The sequence below is a fragment of the Mytilus edulis genome, chromosome 3 (assembly GCF_963676685.1).
Source record: "Mytilus edulis chromosome 3, xbMytEdul2.2, whole genome shotgun sequence".
NCBI lineage: Eukaryota > Metazoa > Mollusca > Bivalvia > Mytilida > Mytilidae > Mytilus > Mytilus edulis.
Window position 1 is genome coordinate 4,757,390 of NC_092346.1, and position 19,610 is coordinate 4,776,999.

The following is a 19,610-nucleotide window of genomic DNA, read 5'->3' on the forward strand; positions in this document are numbered from 1 at the left end:
TTGGTGTATGGAAAAATTTTTGTTTAAATGTCTGTCTGGCAAGTAACATCTGACCTTGACCTGTTTTTCATGGTTCATTGGTCAATGCTAAGTTTTCATGGTTAAGTTTGATTCTTAGATACTACATTTAATATGTCAACTGTAATTTAACCATGGAATCAATGATTGTAAAAAGAACATGTCTGTCTGGGAGGATTCATCTGATCATGACCTCATATTCATGGATCATCGGTCACTATAAAGTTTCCATGGTTTGGTCTATTTCTTTTATACTATAAGCAAAAGGTCAACTATATTCAATAGATATAGGAAGATGTGGTATGAGTGCCAATGAGACAACTCTCCATCCAAGTCACAATTTATAAAAGTAAACCATTATAGGTTAAGGTACGGCCTTCAACACAGATCCTAGGCATGGCATGATTGTAAGGTGTACATGTATTTCTGGCTTGGTTAATCTGACCTTGACCTCATTTTCTTGAAGTATGGTAAGTTAATACAATACTTGTAGTAAAACAGGCAAGACATTTCAGAGTGTCCACTCTTGTTCTCATTTTTGAAGTCTGTATGGTTGCATATAATTGCTAACATCAACTTCATTTGTACTTTGGTGGATAGTTGTCTCAATGACAATCATAACATACCTTATTTTTTATATTCACAACAAATTTAAGTTCATGTAACAAATCAGGCAATACATGGTGGATTATAGTTACTTACATTCACATCAATTAGTCTTTGGTAATTGATTTCTCATTAACAATCATACATCCATTATTTTTTTTATCTATATGACTTGTGTATTCATGAATCAAGTTTTACAAAGTTGTGAAGTGGCAGAAACAAAAAAGTTCAATAGTAAAATCTTGGATTTATTTTTATATAAAAAGTTTAACAACCATACAAATAAAAGAAAACAAAAATGTCCATATAATATTGTGACATAAAAGATTTCATTACTTTAAAAAAATTATAAGCACTATAATCTTCAATTTATTGATAAATGTTCAATATCCTATCATGTAGGATCAAATTCTCATAAAAACCATGCATCAAGAGAAAACTGGCCATTTGTCAACATTTCAAAATAGTTCTGATAGGTTTTATGAAAACAAAAATTCCAATATCAAGAAAATGAATATATGATCATGACACCATGTCCTAAACAGACTTTGAAATGTCCATATTTTGTGAACCATGAAATTTGGTCATAAGTTTTATCACAGTTTTGCTACCCTCAGGATACATGAGATAATATGTTAGTATCATTCTTACCATTATAGAGTGTGTTCTCATCCAAGATTTAGCTAATCATTGTTGACATAAATTGTACATCATACTTGAAAGATATATCACTTTCAGTTTTGTTAAAGTGTATTGTTGGTAACAGCACTAGAAAACCTTTCGATGATAAAACATTACTAATACATTGTAATATCTCAAGCATTTTACTTTTGACTTGAAGCATTGTACATTTAGTTGAAGTGTTGTTTTCTTAATTGAAGTGTTGTACTACACCATTCAGATACACAACTCGATTTATAGGTGGTATACCTGTCCATTTAGATATAAAACTCATTGTTCTCTAGAAGACATTTAGAACTGTATATGTGTGTTCGCAGCAGTAAACACTTTGTTTGACACCTTTTAAAGATAACTCATTGCAGGCAAGTGCCTTAAAAGACATATTTATAACTGTCCATGTATGTTCAAGGCAGTAAACACTTTGTATGACACCTTTTAAAGATAACTCATTGCAGGCAAGTGCCTTAAGAGACATATTTATAACTGTCCATGTATGTTCAAGGCAGTAAACACTTTGTATGACACCTTTTAAAGATAACTCATTGCAGGCAAGTGCCTTAAGAGGCATATTTATAACTGTCCATGTATGTTCAAGGCAGTAAACAACGTTGTATGCCACCTTTCAAAGATAAAACACTATTGTCTGTGGTAGGAGTAGCATTGAGGTCTTCATTACTCTTTTCATGTTTCAACTTCGGTTTTTCACTGAAATGACAAGAACATTACTGCATAAAAACTTGCTAAAAAACATCTAAAATCATAAAAATATCAAACACCTTATTTTCATGCACGAGAATGTGATTCATCATGTAGATTTTGACAAATATTGTCAGTTTAACATGCTTCGAAATTGGATATCATTTATTTTAGTAAGTCAAACAAACCTATACAGAAAATTCTAACACGACGCCCTTTAAACCCTTTGAGTACACACCCGTGGTAAAATATGAAAATGTTGTTTGGGCTATTCCGATCATACTCCCACGTCATATGTTTTTTATGAATGAGCTATCCAACGTCATAGAACATTGACGTCAGAATATAAGCATTTTACGGGAAAATACACGCTTGAGAAACCCAAAACTATCACAACAGGGAAACGTAAACAAATGATGCTAAAATTTGTTATAAACCATTTTTTTATATACATATAAGACAGATGTAAACTTATCATTTAAATTATCTAAACCTATCTAAATATGTTATTAATGTAAATAGTTTAACCATGTCACTAATTCAGTTTGCTCCCTTTTTTACGTCAATTTAAAAGTGCGTTTATCTATGGGAACGGCAAATATTTGCCTTCACCTTGAGAGCTTCAATCCAAAAGAATTGCTGTTATTGTCCTATTAGAATCGAAATAATTCATGGGCGCTTGAATATATCGTGATTTTACCCAGGGTTGTCCTTTTATGCCAATATTTTACCCCTTGCTATCGCTCAGGGTAAAATATTTGTGGGCCAACCCATGGTAAAATCCTGATATATTCAAGCCCCCATGAATTATTCTTAAACAATATTATTTTACATTACATTGTGTTGTACATTATTTTAGGAAGAACAAATATGAGTTATATTATAACAGTATCAGGAGCAGTACAGACAACAGGTAAACATCAGATAGAATCCAGTTATAATTCCTATAAATTGGCACAATTTTCGAAGTTGAGAATCTGTTTTTGGTTCATAAGAGCTTTAAATTTTTTTGGTAATGAACAGCATAAAAAAAATAACAAGTATGACTAACCCTGACTAAATTCATATAATCATGATAATAGTAAAACAAAGAATAGGGAGTATGTATCGTTGACACAAGATCAGTACATGCTCAGCAAAAAACATACAAACGCACTATTAAACTAGGATTTTGAGGGCTTTGGTCACTTTTGCACGCTATTAAATTCAACCTATTTTTGTGTAAGGGACCTAGAATGTATATTACTAGCTTCATCTTTGACTTTGTCAAATTTTAAAGGACTTAGGCATGATTGGCAGTTATTGTTAGATATCATTTGACGTTATTATGACCTCATTATGAAAGATTCTGACATGGGATCTGGAAATTTAAGTCACAATTTCTCTTCAGTTTGTTCCAGGGGACATACCTGATCAACAAAAGTTGGATTCCATTTTTTTTTTTAAACAAGGAATCACAGCAGAAATTAACTTGCAATGATTATCTCACTGCATAATCTTTATCCTTATAAAACATCTAAATCCATATTTGTATATCATTCCTCTAAAGTTGGAACTGTATAAAATCCTTTTTGGAACAATTATGACTGTAAGGAGGTTGTAAACAAATCAAGAATAGTCAATAGATCACGTTTTCTACTTTCAGTTTTAAAATTAAATGAAAACGGGAAATGACACATGGATAATAAATTCAAAACAAGTCCGGATTCATCAGGAACTTATCATTTTTCGATTTAAATTCCTTTAGTAAGAGATATATATTTGTCTAATTGATACTAAATGATTTTGTATTTAAGTTTTTGGAGTCTATAAATAGTCAGAGGATACTTTTACGCATGCGTAGAACTTCATGCGTAGAACATAGTACAGCAAGCACCTGCGACTCGTGAACAAAATTCTGAATGTTTTGAATAAAGTTCTATATTTTTTAATGGAAATTGTCGAAAGTTTTTGATAAAAATTTATATCACATATGACGAAAATGCATTCGAATGACGAATCTACGACAAACGAACTTCAAATTGTGATCGTTTGAGAAATATTCAAATTCAAAATTGAAATGTGAAATACAAATTCAAGCAAAGCTAATCAAATGACTTATTTTGTTAATGTTGTTATGCAAGATGTCTGTGAAAGTTTTATATATAGATAAAACTATGCATTTTGAAATTATCTAGGATATGGTGTTTTCAAATGCCAAATATCAATTGACTCTCCAAAATTTTAATTCTGTAAAAACTTTGTAAAAACATGGGAGTAAAGCAATGTAAAATGAAAAATATAGTTTCTCTACTTACTTTCGATTATTTGAGAATTTACTGAACATATCCTTTAAACTTTGTTGTTTTATATCAACAGCTGGTAGCTTCTTCTTCCCTCTCGATAAACCCGAAACACGACAACCAGACATCATGGAAGCTGAAATTATATCATGGATGTTAAATGACATATTATATTATCTTTTGATAACTCCAAATATAAATCTATTTGTTTTTAAACAATTTTTTGTTACATTTCCGGTATGTTTTCATTTTTCTTGCAAAAATGGTTTTTAACCTTTTTATTCCCCACCTACGATAAGTTTTTGGTCGAGGTAGTATTTGATGAAGTTGGAAGTCCAATCAACTTGAAACTTAGTACACATATTCCCTATGATATCAGGGCTCACACTACTTCAGAATTATAGGGAGAAGTGACTTCTCTTTTTGAAACTGATAGGGAGAAGTGATGAGATTTGAAAGAGAAGTGCTCATTCGCGCGGTGCTCTACATTATGTTTGGATTTTACAATAGTATAAAGGGCCATATGTAAATAATGTTCTTTTTATGCTGTTCAATTCATATGAGTAAAAAATTACAATTAAAGTAACATTTGAAATTAAAAGTTGTTTAAGTTTTACTAAGGTTCTTGTGAGAAACTACCAACTAAATATCTAGCACTAAAAAAAAATTATTTTATTTTAAAAAATGTAAAGAAATTATAATATATCAATTACAATTTAATTAAAAATTTTCTTGTGTATGAAATTCAGTGTTTCTTATAAAAAAATATAAAAGTTATTAAGCTGGGCCATAATATATTGATATTAGTATAATAGTCTCAGAGTTAAGCAACTTTAATCAATAGTTTGAAACAATCCATAAAAAATATAGGGAATTATATACACCAATTAATTAGATGTAACCAAAAGTCTCTTAATGCGTGTGGAATGCGTAATTTTTCTCTTTGGGATCAATGTTCTTCTGTCAGCTGTTCCATCCGTGCGTCCGTAGTAATTATTGTAAAAGTACGGATTTTGGTCATAGCTGGTCCGGTTCAGATCCGTAGTTTAGAAATCGGTCAATGGCGGACGAATGCAAGAAAATTTACAAAAATAAACGATGTTTGACAAGCTATTTGGAAAGGAACATGACGGTTTTAATGCAATAAATGGATTAAACATTTACTGGAGGCAACTTTTATCACTTTTAAATGAAGTAACAAACTTATTTTGCCGCCGAAATTTAGGTTGATGTACGTTTTCGAGTAACAAGCACCGGAAATGCACGAAGTGATAAAAAGTTGTATTTTCATCAAATAACCTGCTACACACTGCGAAGACAATGTTTCAACCTCTTTTCTAAAGATAATGAATTGTTTATGTCTGAATTTCTTTAATTATCAGTAAAAAATTGATGTTTCATCAACTTGGTAAAAATTGAAAATGTCCGATGACGGAAGCGACTGAAAGCGACTATCGTCAAGAACAGGGCGACTTGTTTTCGCTTTTGGGGGTCGGGGAAAGCGAAGTGACGGTCGGTAAGGCGACTTCTTCGCCCAAGTCGCCTGGTAGCGTGAGCCCTGTGATATTATCTTTCTAATTTTAATGCCAATTTAAAGTTTTGACCTCAATTTCACGGTCCACCAAACATGGAAAATGATAGTGGGAGTGCGGCATCCATGTACTATGGACACATTCTTGTTTATAAATAATCCACTGAATACTGAATTTGATTCGGCCGATTACAATCTAATGATAAACGATAAACAACTATTCCCTGTGAAGGGGTTTAACATTCATGGCTCAAAACAAAAGGAAGTAGTTATTTTTTTCAAAATATGAATTTCATGTTTATGCCATAAGAATGATAATACTAATATCAACCCTACAACTATGAACAGGTACTGAAATAATGTAAGGTAATGGTACAGTATATTTTTGACATATATATATTGATGAGTGATGTTTTGTTTTTTTTCCTTATAAAGTCTTGTAGCAAAAGTTTCATGAAAATTCATTGTTAAAAATTGTTTTCATGTGGTGTGATTTAGGACTTAATCACTAAAAAACTAAAAACCTCAATTTATTTTTTTTGTATTTTTGTGTTGTTAAGTTGCTGTCTAATTGAAGTATAAAGTCTTTTATAGTTGTATTTTAAAATTGAGTTATTTTCTTTAGTTATCATATTAGATGGAAAACTAGTTAATTATCCTACTTAATAATTAGCGTATGAAGGAATTCATGCATCTTGCTCTCCAACATGGTTGCAAAGAAAAATAACTCTTTACTTTCAAATACCATACAAACAGTTCCTTTAAATAAGTACTAACCTTTCTGTACATTTTTCACTTTCATTTTGGATTCCTGTAAATATATGAACACAAAATGAATAAAATTTCCTAAATCGACAACACTTTTCTCTATACTTGGAATAAAAAAGTCAATACAAAAATATCAATCTAGAAATTTTATTTATATTTTAAGCCATGATAGTTAAAAACTTAAAGATGCAGTACATATAAAAGTCTTCTAAAAAATATGGATAGGCAGAAATTAGTGGAATTCACAAAGTATCAGCTAAAAGATGAGTGTTCTGTCTAAAAAAATCATATGATTTTTATGCATTTAAATTGATGCAAAATTCAAGTGAATAAAATCTGTAAATATACTGATAACTTACCTGAGGACTGGTTCCTGGTTCTGTTTTTACAACAATAATATCATCATCATCTTCCTCTGGACATTCTGGAATGACTTGACTTAATAAACTCTCACAAGAATCTACTTTATTTATCTGTCTTCCTGAAGACTTGGAATTATCTTGATTACTTATATCCTGACTAGAGTTATTTGTCAGTCTTCCTGAAGACTGACTACTATTTTGACTGCCTAAATTCTGACTAGAGTTATTTGTCTCACTGTTGCGAACACTAGACTCACAATCACTTAAGTCATCCATATCCTCAGGTTTGGGTAAACAGTCAGAATCAATGCTGTACAAGTTGCTATGGGAACTGACTTGACTCAGATTTTCTAAGCTTTTCTGTGAATCAGATCGTGCCATTGATGGCTCTGATGATGACTTGTGTATAGGACCTAAAGACTTGGTATGTGTAGAGGTAATTTGTTTTTCAGATACTACCCGTTTGAATGGATTTCTAGAATGAGGACTAGATTCTATACTATTTTGTGAAGATGACTTAAATCTATTCCAACTAAAAGCAGATTTATCTGAAGGTTTGGAATTGTCTTTTTTAAGTTGAGGTAACGTGCTCTTAATTTCTTGTTTTGTTTCAATGTCAGATTGAACAGAGGTAGATTTTTCAGGTTTCTGGTCCACTTTTATGTCCTCTGCGACAGGTTCAGTTTTAATGCATGGTGAAGAAGATGAAGCAAAAAACCTGAAAAATAACCCCAAAAATTGTAAATATTAAAGTGAATAGGATAAATTACTCATCTCCAGTGGTTCCAGAAGTGTCAGCAAATCCTGTGGCAAGAAAAATGCCAAAAAACACATTGCATCAAGAATTTTGCCCTAATAATAGCGAAATTTAAACTCAACAAACACTATACCCCTTTACAGAATTTTCTCTAAAAAAACTGTGTTTGTATAAAACATACGATACAACTGATTCTATCAAATAACACTATATTAAATCAAGCAGTACTGTGGATTCATTTGTTTTTGTGGTTTCCAATTTTCCTGGATTGATGTTTACTTGCATTTCCGTGGATATTTTATTTATATGGTTTTGTCAAGGTTTGCATACAAGCCTGTAAAAATTTGTAATTCATTCAACATTTTAATATGTGGTTCACCTATGTCAACAAAATTCCTTGAATAATAATGGATCCACATGCTGTCTACAGTGATAGTTATGATCACTGCTATCCAAAATGCATTTGATTTATCTTATGTATATAGTTTAAAGTCAATGTTGGGTTTTTTGGTTTTTTTTGCATTTATATGTTGAGAAACAAGTGGACAAACATGCATATTTGTCAATTTGGTAAGAAACATACCTGCTTTTCACAACTTCCTTTGCCTTTGGTGCATTTAGGTTAAATTTTGTTTTCTTTGAAGGACTCGCTAGAGCAAATCTATTTCTTCGTGGAGAAACAATATCATTTTCTTTATCATTTTTCTCTTCAGCATTTTCACATATAGATGAATCAACATCTGCTTCAACTAGAGAACTGAAAAATTCTGGTTTCCTTGGAGATTTCGTAAACTTTTGGTACTTTTTAGGAGAGAGTTCTTCTTCGCTACTGCTGTTTTTTCGCCGTCTTTTACAAGGGCTTTGTTCATCTTCACTGCTACTTATCTCCTGTAATTTCCTCTTTGGTGAGTTCTGATACATACCAGTCAGTTCCCCGTCAGTTTTAACTTCCAAACTATCATCAGCTAGATAAATGGATAAACACAATCTCTAAAATAAGCATATTCAGGGAGAACAACATTTATGTTATGGTTGTCATCAGCTTTCAACTATCGTCTATAAGTTTGGTACTTTTTGTCTGTTGTCTTCATTTATGTTGTATTTTGTGCTTATTGTCCTTTTTAATAGTGAAAGCATTTCCAATTGATTTTACAATTTGTTTTTAGGTTGTGTTTTAACAAAACTGTCCTTGATTAGCAGGAGATATGAGCACTCACTAACATGTTTAATCCCAATATTCTGTCCATAGTCCGGTTGCTTTAGAGTTAACTTGTTGTTGCTTGTTGCTCATTGTCATATTTTCTATATATTTTTTTGTCACTTATAAAATGATTTTTTTGACATATCAAATAATGAGTTGCCTGAATAAAACACTGGCATTCTGCAAGCTCAGAAAAATAAATGAAGCAACCAAACAATACCTAACACAAAGTTACATCACCAATTGCTGCTTTTTATGATTACAACTATGGACTGAACAGGCTTTGAAATACATGATTTTATAATTTCTACACTCGTATTTCTGTTTGTTCGTGTGCATTTGTAGCTCTGACAAACATTTTAGGTAGTGTCTTAGAACAACCTGTAGAAACCTCAGTAAGTCAGGATTTGTAAGTGGTGTCATTGAAAGTCAAAATTGACCTCTAGATAATGGAAATGGGGGTTGTTGTCTCTTTGACACATTCCCCATTTCCATTTTCAATTTTAATGTGTCAGAGAGATAAGAACCTGACCACAGAGCAGAACATGTATATTAAATATATAGATATAGGAAGATGTGGTATGAGTGCCAATGAGACAACTCTCCATCTAAATAATAATTTATAAAAGTAAACCATTATAGGTCAAGGTACGGCCTTCAACACGGAACCTTGGCTCACACCTAACAACAAGCTTTATAGGGATTCAAAATTACTAGTGTAAAACCATTCAAACAGGACAACCAACGGTCCAATCCATATAAAAAACGAGAAACGAGAAATAGTTTGGATGTGTACTTTGTCGTTACAGTCATTTATTACCGAATAAAATGAGATTCATACTCCTATATCTATTTGTATTTACCAGGTTTGACAATTTCTGTTCTGTGTATCTTTGTTTTGATGACTACTTCCTTTCCTTTCAGATTTGGTCTATTCTGTGTCTCAGTTAAGTGAGTTTTAGGTCGGATCCTATAATTTTTGTTCCATATACTCAGCATATGTAAACTTTCTGATTTCTTCTTACTGGCTTTTTTTGGCTACAAAATAGTAAGTAAATAATTGTATACACTGATAATCAACTAAATGTCTTAAGTATTTGAGACTGTAGAAACCCATAGAAAGACTATTTTCTGACTATTCTATCACCATAAACATTAAATCCTTAAAAACAAATTAACGTTAAATTTGTTTGATTGTAATGCTTTCAGTTTTTGCTTTATAATTTTCCCCCAGCAATCTTATTCTGTATATAACAATATTCTTTCATATACTCAAATCCGATTCTGGTAAAATGTTTCAAAATTCTTGAAATTTTCATTGTAAAATTAATGCAAGTAATATGTTTATGATGTCTTTACTCTTAATCCATTGGATGTTGGATGTGTATTGATTGATATTTAAGACTTTTTCAACTGATTTTGATAGTATGTAATTAAAAGCATTTTTATAGTATATGCTATTAAAAGCAAACGAGTTCAGATGATTAATGATAATCTGTGTATTGATAGTTTACCTATGAAGATGTTGTTAATTTCATTGAAAATGGCACATGCACTCTTGAAAAGTAACTAGCAATCATTTTTTCATATCACTCTACTGTGCTGAGAAAGGAAATAATCAGTCAGTAAGATCAAAGGAAAATTTTGTTAAAAAGCCTATTGCTGAATAATCTGTTCATATATATATGTGTACATCTTGAACTGTGAATATTTTACCAAGAATTCTCATATCATTATGACAAGACTTCTTTTTTGTAGTAATAAAATTTTCTATCGTGAAAAGTGTTGCTGTTAAGTTACAAAGACCTAAAATTGTAACAGACAATTAACCTTACCACAAAGTTATCAGGATTAAAATTGGCAAATTTCTCCATTGAATAAATGTTGATATTACCCAAAGCAATCTGCAGAGCTTTCTCTTGTGGTATATATCTGATGAATGTTAAGGACTCCAAGTAATTAAATCTTTCAATAAAAAAAAGGTACCAGTGCTTCTAAGAACAGATTATAATATCTATTTTTAAGTTTAAAAGCACTTTTTTTTAACACATTTAGTATTTAGCATCATTTTACAAATAAGATTGAAAAAAAATGCTGATTTCAAAATAAAAGTCAATCACAATTATTTAAGCAGATTATGCCCTTTTCATGATAAAAGGATACGGTCCGGCATAGGTGACATCATTGGGCTCTATACCATCTTCATAATCATGTAGGGGAACCAGTCTTTTCTTTAATGGGTCAAAAACAAGTTGGTACAGAAATGTATTATAAGCCTTTATAAAACCATCTATATATTCATCAGAAACGGTTAACGGCATCTTCAAATATGTGGTGGGAAACTTCTTCAGAAGCTAAAAATGCAAAGAAATGTATAAGTAGAAAGGCTTGAACAAATATTTTTATTTTTGAATAATTCGCCACTTACCATTCAAAATATTTCAACTGATTGTGACAAGTGAGATAACTCCCCTCTCATCATTCTTAGTAAGTTTATTGATTAGGAAAAGGGAGATAACTATTCACTTACCATAATAATTGATTGTGACAAGGGAGATAACTCTCCACCTGCCATTCTAACCATAATAATTGATTGTGACAAGGGAGATAACTCTCTACCTGCCATTCTAACAATAATATTTGATTGTGACAAGGGAGATAACTCTCTACCTGCCATTCTAACCATAATAATTGATTGTGACAAGGGAGATAATTCTCCACTTAACATTCTGAGCATTATAATTGATTGTGGCATTGGAAATAATTCTCCACTTAGTATTCTGAACATTATAATTGATTCTGACATTGGAGATAATTCTCCACTAACATTCTGAGCATTCATTTGATAAGAACAAGGGACATAATTCTCCATTTACCGATGATGGCATGGGAAACAATTCTCCCCTATATATCATAAGCATTTTAAGCGCTTGTGACAAGGGAGATAATTTACCATTTCAGTGATTGTTACAAGGAAGATTATTCTTTACTTACTGTTTTTAGGTCTGCTTGTCTGGCTAATTTAAACACTTTGCAAGCTTTAACTAATCCAATGCCTGACAAAGAAGGGAGATAATCACAGCCAGATAAAATACACATGTAACGAAATTTATCGAACGTGTAGAAACCATTCTGTATTTCCATCACTTCATTCAGTCTACTTTTTTCTATCATTACTCCATTACCAAAATGGTCCATTTTAAATATTACCTAGACAGAGAAACATAATGATTCATTAGTACCTTATTAAATAAGTTTGATTGAGGTGAAACAAATCAAAATATTTTTTTAACCCTGATCTACTGAAAAAAAAAGAAGGTAAAAATCTGATTAAATATTTTCCCTTGGATAAAACAATGATAACTGTGTTGCCTACATTAATAGTAACAGTGGAAACAGCAAACTTTATTTTTTTACCAAGGAAAGAATCTTATAAAACCGAGAATATAGAAATCTTCATGTACTTACTCTTTCACAACCAAACAGTAATAAATCTGAGTCCTCTGTTACAATAATCTGAGCAATACCAGATTTACTCAAGAGAGCCAATTGAGCATCAGCCTCATAGGGTGCCACTATACAATCAATTCCCCTTTCTCTGCAGACCTATAATATAGAAACATTTTAATAAGAAATATTTTACATAATGTTTTCTACCAATCAAACTTTAAAGACTCTGACATTTTTACACATCAGGCTTGTTTACAAACACTAATCTGTTTTTGTAGTTACTTTCCTTGTTTGAATTGTTTTTAATTTGTCATTGAAAAGTGGAGGACCCAAAGTTTTGATATCCAAACTTTATAAAAAAAACTGCAGAACTTTGGTATTTTGCATAGGATATAATAGTGCCAACCAGCAGGAAATAGAGATATATTGAGAAAGACGGTTTGTACATATAAAAGGAGAAAATTAGTATGTATAATAGCAATGTGTATACCTCCATAAGTCTGAGAGCCATTTCTGGACTTATATCTATACATCTCTGTAAACATTCCCTGGCTTCCGCTCGATTCCCTTCTCTCAACAACTGGGCCGCTTTTTTCTTATACATATTTCTCTTTCTGAAAAACAAAAGTTTCATAGAAAACAATAAATTCTAATCTTATCCCAACTACTATTTTGTCTGTTTCAGAAAATTGTTATTATTGTCTAGAAGTAAGTAAACTGTTTTCCATACAATGATACTGCAGATCTCCAAATGTCTGGCTTTTTTTAGTTTGTGGGGTTGTTGTTTCATTAACATACTAGGCAGGGATATGGAAACACCTAATCACTTGTCTTGTACTTGTTATAATTAACAAAACAAGAATGTGTCCATAGTACACGGGTGCCCCACTCGCACTATCATTTTCTATGTTCAGTGGACCGTGAAATTGGGGTCATAATTATAATTTGGAATTATAATTATTAGAAAGATCATATCATAGGGAATATGTGTACTAAGTTTCAAGTTGATGTAACTTTAACTTCATCAAATAAAATTAAGAATGGAAATGGGGAATGTGTCAAAGAGACAACAACCCGACCAAATAAAAAACAACAGCAGAGGGTCACCAACAGGTCTTCAATGTAGCGAGAAATTCCTGCACCCGGAGGCGTCCTTCAGCTGGCCCCTAAACAAATATATACTAGTCCAGTGATAATGAACGCCATACTAATTTCCAAATTGTACACAAGAAACTAAAATTAAAATAATACAAGACTAACAAAGGCCAGAGGCTCCTGACTTGGGACAGGCGCAAAAATGCGGCAGGGTTAAACATGTTTGTGAGATCTCAACCCTCCCCCTATACCTCTAACCAATGTAGTAAAGTAAACGCATAACAATACGCACATTAAAATTCAGTTCAAAAAAAATCCGAGTCTGATGTCAGAAGATGTAACTAAAGAAAATAAACAAAATGACAATAATACATAAATAACAACAGACTACTAGCAGTTAACTGACATGCCAGCTCCAGACTTCAATTAAACTGACTGAAAGATTATGATTTCATCATATGAACATCAGGCACAATCCTTCCTGTTAGGGGTTTAGTATCATACCATCATAACATATATGAGAAGAACATAACCCGTGTCATGCCAACAACTGTTTTTAAAAAAAAAAACTACCTTGACCAAAAACTTTAACCTGAACTTCGCACTATCATTTTCTATGTTCAGTGGACCATGAAATTGGGGTCAAAACTATAATTTGGCATTAAAATTAGAAAGATCATATCATGGGGAACATGTGTACTAAGTTTCAAGTTGATTGGACTTCAACTTCTTCAAAAACTACCTTGACCAAAAACTTTAACCTGAAGCGAACGGACGGACGCACAGACGGACGGACGCACGGACGAACGGAGGCACAGACCAGAAAACATAATGCCCCTCTACTATCGTAGGTGGGTCATAAAAATCTCAGGGAAAGTACTTATATTTTTGTTAAGTATTTGTCCTTGGACAAGTGAAGAATTTTAATATTTCCACACCAAATCCTTATCTTCTTTTATTCGCATTTACTGAAATTACTGAACATGTTATAATCTTGCATGACACCCTGTTTTGCAGTCGATATAAATGTATTATTTAACTCTTATTTTATTAAAATTTCTCAAGTATGATTTCATGGCTATTGTAAATAGTTTTAATCTAGATTAATTGGTATATGAGTTTGTGTTTTTTATACGGCAAATATGCAGTATGGGCTTTGCTCATTGTTAAAGGCCATACAGTGACCTATAGATATCTTTTCTGTGTCATGTGGTCTATAGTTGAGATTTGTCTCATTGGCAATCATTCCACATCTTTTTTTTTATAAGTAACACATCAATAATAAATACACAATTTAAGCAGGTAAGAAGTGCATATTTAACTGGTCTAATTTTCACAATATTTCCAGCATTCTGTATCTTTTCTTTCAGGGCCTTTAATTATCATGATTATCATGATAATCATGATAATGGGATGTAATATTGCTTGAAGCTGCTTGAAGTTGATGCCATCTGAAATGGTTTTCTTATAAATTGTGTTATAGATCCATTAATTTCTAGAAACAAGAGTGTATTTCAAAATTCCCTGTCTACCAGGACGCTATATGATATTTGACTTACTCTCTCCTGTTTTTTTCTACGTCTTTCTTTGAGGGGAGATGACATCCATCAAACACCATGATAGGTTTAAGATTGTTCTTTAACATATACTCCAAGTATTTCATGCAATAGTATACATATCTGTAATAAAAAAAAAAAAACTTAAATTTGGGATAAACAAAGCAGGATAATCATGGTCATGATAACGATTATGCAATAAATGCCATAGCTCTTTTTCTCTTTTGATAACAATTCAAGCCATGGGGAAAAAAAACAAATGTGCTTAATCATGGTAATGATTGAGAAAAACATAAATGACTGATAAATCATCTAAAATTTATTAAAAAAACAACAATATTTGAATCATATATACATACTGGTCTGTTTTCTCTCCCAGAGCCAATTTCTCAGCACATGAAAAAGCTCCCTTGTGAAGCCAACAATAAGCATCTATAGCCACTGTACAACCAGAAAACTTGGCTATGTTTACATGGTCATGTATCTTCTTCAAAAATGGTAACAGTCCTTGGATACCCATGACAACAAGTCCAGCTGATACTACCTATAAATAAAGATAAAATGTGATGCTATCATTCACGTCATTTTTATTGACTTTTTCAAAAGATTAAAAAGCTGATCTGCCAAACCCTTCTGTATTACACTTCAGCATGGTCAGGTGGTTTTAACTTCATTACATGCAACAGTATTCGTCCATACCAATTAAGCAATTTTAATCAAATTAAGTCATCTTGTAGACCTCCAGATTTTTGGGAAAATTCAATGTTCACCCCCAAGAACTGGTTTGACCACAACATAACAATTTCAAGTTTATTTAGAGTTTACACAGTGTGTTTATATTAAGTATGTGTAAATCAGACCTGTTTGCCCCATTTAGGCTGGTGTGAGTACAAAAAATTGTAAAAACTATGCCAAAATCGTAGTGGTAAACAGGTCTGGTAAATGAAGACATGTTCCCATAGTTAAGGACTTTATTCATTATAGGTTGAAAAATACAAGCAAAGTTCAGATGTCCTATATTTTGACTTTAGTGGAACCTTAATATCGGGTCTCACTTATTAGCGACAAGAAGCGTCAAGAAGCGACAAGAAGCGTCAAGAAGACTATTTAGCGACAAGAAAACATTTTTTTTTTATTAAATATAAAGAAATATGCATTTTAATTTTTTTACTATAGGCGGGCAGAAATAAATTGATTTCTTTTTTCATATTATATTGATAGAGGAAGAAAGGGATTGTGTAGTTTTTATTATTATATTGATAAATGAAGAAATTTAACAATTGTAAGGAAGAAAGGGATCGTGTAGAATATGTTTAAGATAATGCATGTATCTAGCTGTTTTCAGTAATGTCAGAGTATGAATAAACAAATAGAGATAAATATAGATTGGGCATAATAGTGTAACGGGTCTTTCTTCAGAGTATGTTTTGGGACTATGTCATTATTTTGGGTCTATGTATCTGGGATCTAATCCATCTTGCCCATTAATGTAGGGAACTATTTACTTTATACAAAACATAAAATCTCAATGGCTTTAGTCAGCTTGGTAGAGCAAAGGAAATGCTATATGAAATGGAAATAAAAACAAAGATTTTTCAACTTTTCTTTGAAGAATTTATTGAAACAAAAATATGAAATATTATTTCCTTTGAAACAGTACAATTGCATTGATATTTGACAATTCTTGATAAGGTAATAACAGGTAATTAACCAGGCGTGTGTCCCATGTTTTATTGCTACAATAACATCCAATTAACACCTTCAACTTTGTGCATGCGCCCTACTATACAATTATACGCGCCAGACAATACAATCATTGTAAATAGTGAACACCTGTTGAAAACTCAAGTTTGTCATTAATTTCCTTTAATCTTCAATCAATATGCATCAATATGATACATATCGTTAAATGGGGCAATACACCAAATAAAATGATGAAACATATTCACATTTTAATTTTGTTTTCCTCTTGTTTGATTTCAGTTCTTTGTATTTCAAAATTTGTGTGACCGTCTGTATTTTCTGGACAATGATGCACACATTGAGGCACACATAATGCATTTTGCAAGTTTATTATATATTGTACAAAGAGAGTTTTAAAAAAACAAATTACAAGGTAAATATATTATTGTCATTGTTGTTCTCAAACACAAGTAAAAGTAATATCATAATACAACAGGGTAAACGTAAAAGCAATTAGATCTATGTTTCATTTTTCTTCTATTCATATTGACTTTCTTGTCGCTACAATTGTTTTCTTTTGCATTTTGATACCAGTGTTCTGCCCAGAAATTTTGGATAGCATCACATTTTGCGTTAAAAAAAATAACTGTATTTTTTTTAATGTCGTTTGTCGCGTCGCGTTGATGCTCTATTCCCTTTATATGTTTTAGTTTATATTGTTCAATTCATAACTGAGAATACAATTAAACTATAACCACAAAAACAGTTGTTTCAGTTTATGTCTTCTTTATTCATTTATAGTTACAGAATAATTTTTTTCCTCTTGTGCCAAATAAAAATAAATATGTGGTTTCAGTTACCCAACAATTAGTCAAATGAATGAATGGTTCATTATAGTGCAACCTGTATTTATACAAAACTAAATTATCTAGTACACAAAATTAACTACTTTTTATATTATATCAAGTAAAGATAAAGTAGCAAAAGAAGCAAAAAAAAATCAATTTAAAAACTTTTTTTTATCATGTTTATGAAATTCATTGTTTCATGCCACTCAATGAATTAGTCCCAGTTGTTTCTTATCTTTACATCAAAATCATATGTATTTTCAACAAAGTTATCTAACAAATAGTCTGTTAATGCGTAGTTTTCTCTCTTGGTTTAATTTTTCTGTCTACTGTCCATCTGTTGTCATTATCGTGAAAATGCGGATTTTTGTCATATCTGGTCCGGTTCGGATCCGTAGTTTACACAAAAATGTGCAATGGCGGCCGTAGTAAAATTTACGAAAATGAGTCCGAGAATGAACATTGTTTGACAAGCTAGAGATTGTGAATGAATAAGAAGCTTTTAATGCATTAAATGGATTAAACATAAACTTAAGCCAATTATGATAACTTTTTAAAGAAGTATTAAACTTATTTTAGCTCTAAACCAAAATTCTCGCTCTCGTATTACCGGAAGAGAAAGAAAGTAATTTTTGGAGAGTTGCACAAATAAACGACCTGTTTAAAAAAAATAAAAATCGTTTCAATCTTTGAAATTTCGTAATACAAAACGTTGATTTCGAATTGTTTTGTGATTGCATTTTTCCATGTCGATATTGGTGATTGCAGACACGTGGTATTAGTCATGTCACAAGTGTCAGCTTGGGATATTCGCATCCAAACACTTTTACAGTTATCACCCTGAGGGCAATTAACACCTAGCTATTTAATCTCTTGCCTTTAGTGTCCGACTTAAAGGGATTACAATTAAAGGTGATATAACTTTTATGATCATAATCGATAATAGATGAAAGTTCAAAATTGAGGACAAGTAAAGTAGCATCTTCAAAATAATTATAGCGTCACGGGAATAATTATAGCGTCGCGGGAATTATTATAGCATCACGGTGAAAAAATATAGCGTCGCGGTACCGCGACGCTAAAACGGCCTGGGGAGAACACTGTTATTCTTTTTAACATTTATTTGGAATAAGTAATTTAAATTAAAAAAAATGTTTTCTTGTTGCTTCATGTCGCTAAAATTATTCTTCTGGTCGCTTCTTGTCGCTAATAGGGCTCTTCGCGGTTAATTCGGCCATATTGAATAGGGGGCAGATTTTCATAATGGATGTAAAAATACGGGAAATCATCATTTAAACAGAGCAGGTGCTTGGAAACACACGACAAACATACAAGAGGCGCAGATTTCCAAATAGCATTATCCAAAATAGCTGCAGAACCGTATGGTCAAGATCATGATAACTGTCCGCAAAAAGTCAGAAAATAACATAAGAGCTACGGTTCCGCAGCTACATATATCCAAAAGGTCTTTTCTTGTCTAAATATGTTAAAATGAGGAGTTGATTGCAAGATTTGGCACTTGAGGGGTTTAAACAGATCATCTTGGAACCTGAAATTTGCCTGAACATTTTAGTTTTGTGTTTTGTTCACGCATCGTTGACAATGTTATGGAATTTGATGCGACTGTCATACAAGTGAGAGGTTAAACTGGTTTAGCTAGCTATAAAACCAGGTTCAATCCACCATTTTCTACATTAGAAAATGCCTGTACCAAGTCAGGAATATGACAGTTGTTATCTATTCGTTTGATGTGTTTGGACTTTTGATTTTGCCTTTTGATTTTGGACTTTCCTTTTTGAATTTTCCTCGGAGTTCAGTGTTTTTGTGTTTTGACTTCTTTTTTTTTATATGGAGGCGTCTTTGATCACTACATTAACTGCTTAATAAAGGGATTATGGCCAAAATTATGTCTTTTAGATCTCTCTTTTTTAGAACAACACAACAGAGCATAAAGATTACAATATAGTAACCTTCTGCTATCTGAATAAGAGTAGAAATTTTAAACAAGTGAGCTCTTTTTTACAAAAATCTTATTTTGATTTTCATGATTCCCGCTGTATTGCCAATCTTATTTTC

General features: G+C 31.8%; 2 protein-coding genes across 3 annotated transcripts in view; one reads left to right on the forward strand and one right to left on the reverse strand.

Annotated features, from left to right (window-relative positions):
* Positions 1–5,365, forward strand: part of LOC139515660 (uncharacterized) — a 207,419-nt gene extending 202,054 nt beyond the window's left edge. The window contains exon 9 of the transcript XR_011662824.1: positions 4,663–5,365. The gene's annotated coding sequence lies outside the window, so the exon portion shown is untranslated. The remainder of the gene's footprint in view (positions 1–4,662) is intronic.
* LOC139515661 (exonuclease 1-like) lies at positions 1,112–19,597 on the reverse strand. Of its 2 annotated transcripts, none has more exons than XM_071305291.1 (14): positions 19,505–19,597; positions 15,363–15,547; positions 15,007–15,126; positions 12,843–12,966; positions 12,371–12,508; positions 11,897–12,112; positions 11,066–11,256; positions 10,738–10,834; positions 9,766–9,940; positions 8,285–8,666; positions 6,942–7,662; positions 6,592–6,625; positions 4,299–4,419; positions 1,112–2,010 (listed from the first exon to the last, which is right to left on the reverse strand). In XM_071305291.1, exons 2-14 carry the CDS (start codon positions 15,521–15,523, stop codon positions 1,896–1,898), a joined length of 2,595 nt encoding a protein of 864 aa, XP_071161392.1. In that variant the 5' UTR covers positions 15,524–15,547; positions 19,505–19,597; the 3' UTR covers positions 1,112–1,895. The 2 variants fall into 2 exon arrangements, with proteins under 2 accessions (XP_071161392.1, XP_071161393.1); XM_071305292.1 differs by having other exon boundaries at positions 19,558–19,578.
* Between the last annotated feature and the right edge of the window lie 13 nt (positions 19,598–19,610).

Coding starts and splice junctions, on each gene's coding strand:
- LOC139515661 (XM_071305291.1), bottom strand. CDS start 15,523: ATGGGTATCCAAGGACTGTTACCATTTTTGAAGAAGATACATGACCAT. Junction 10,835..11,065: donor GATGTCACCTATGCCGGACC/GTATCCTTTTAT, acceptor AACATTCATCAG/ATATATACCACAAGAGAAAG. Junction 4,420..6,591: donor AGTGAAAAATGTACAGAAAG/GTTAGTACTTAT, acceptor ATATAATTTCAG/CTTCCATGATGTCTGGTTGT.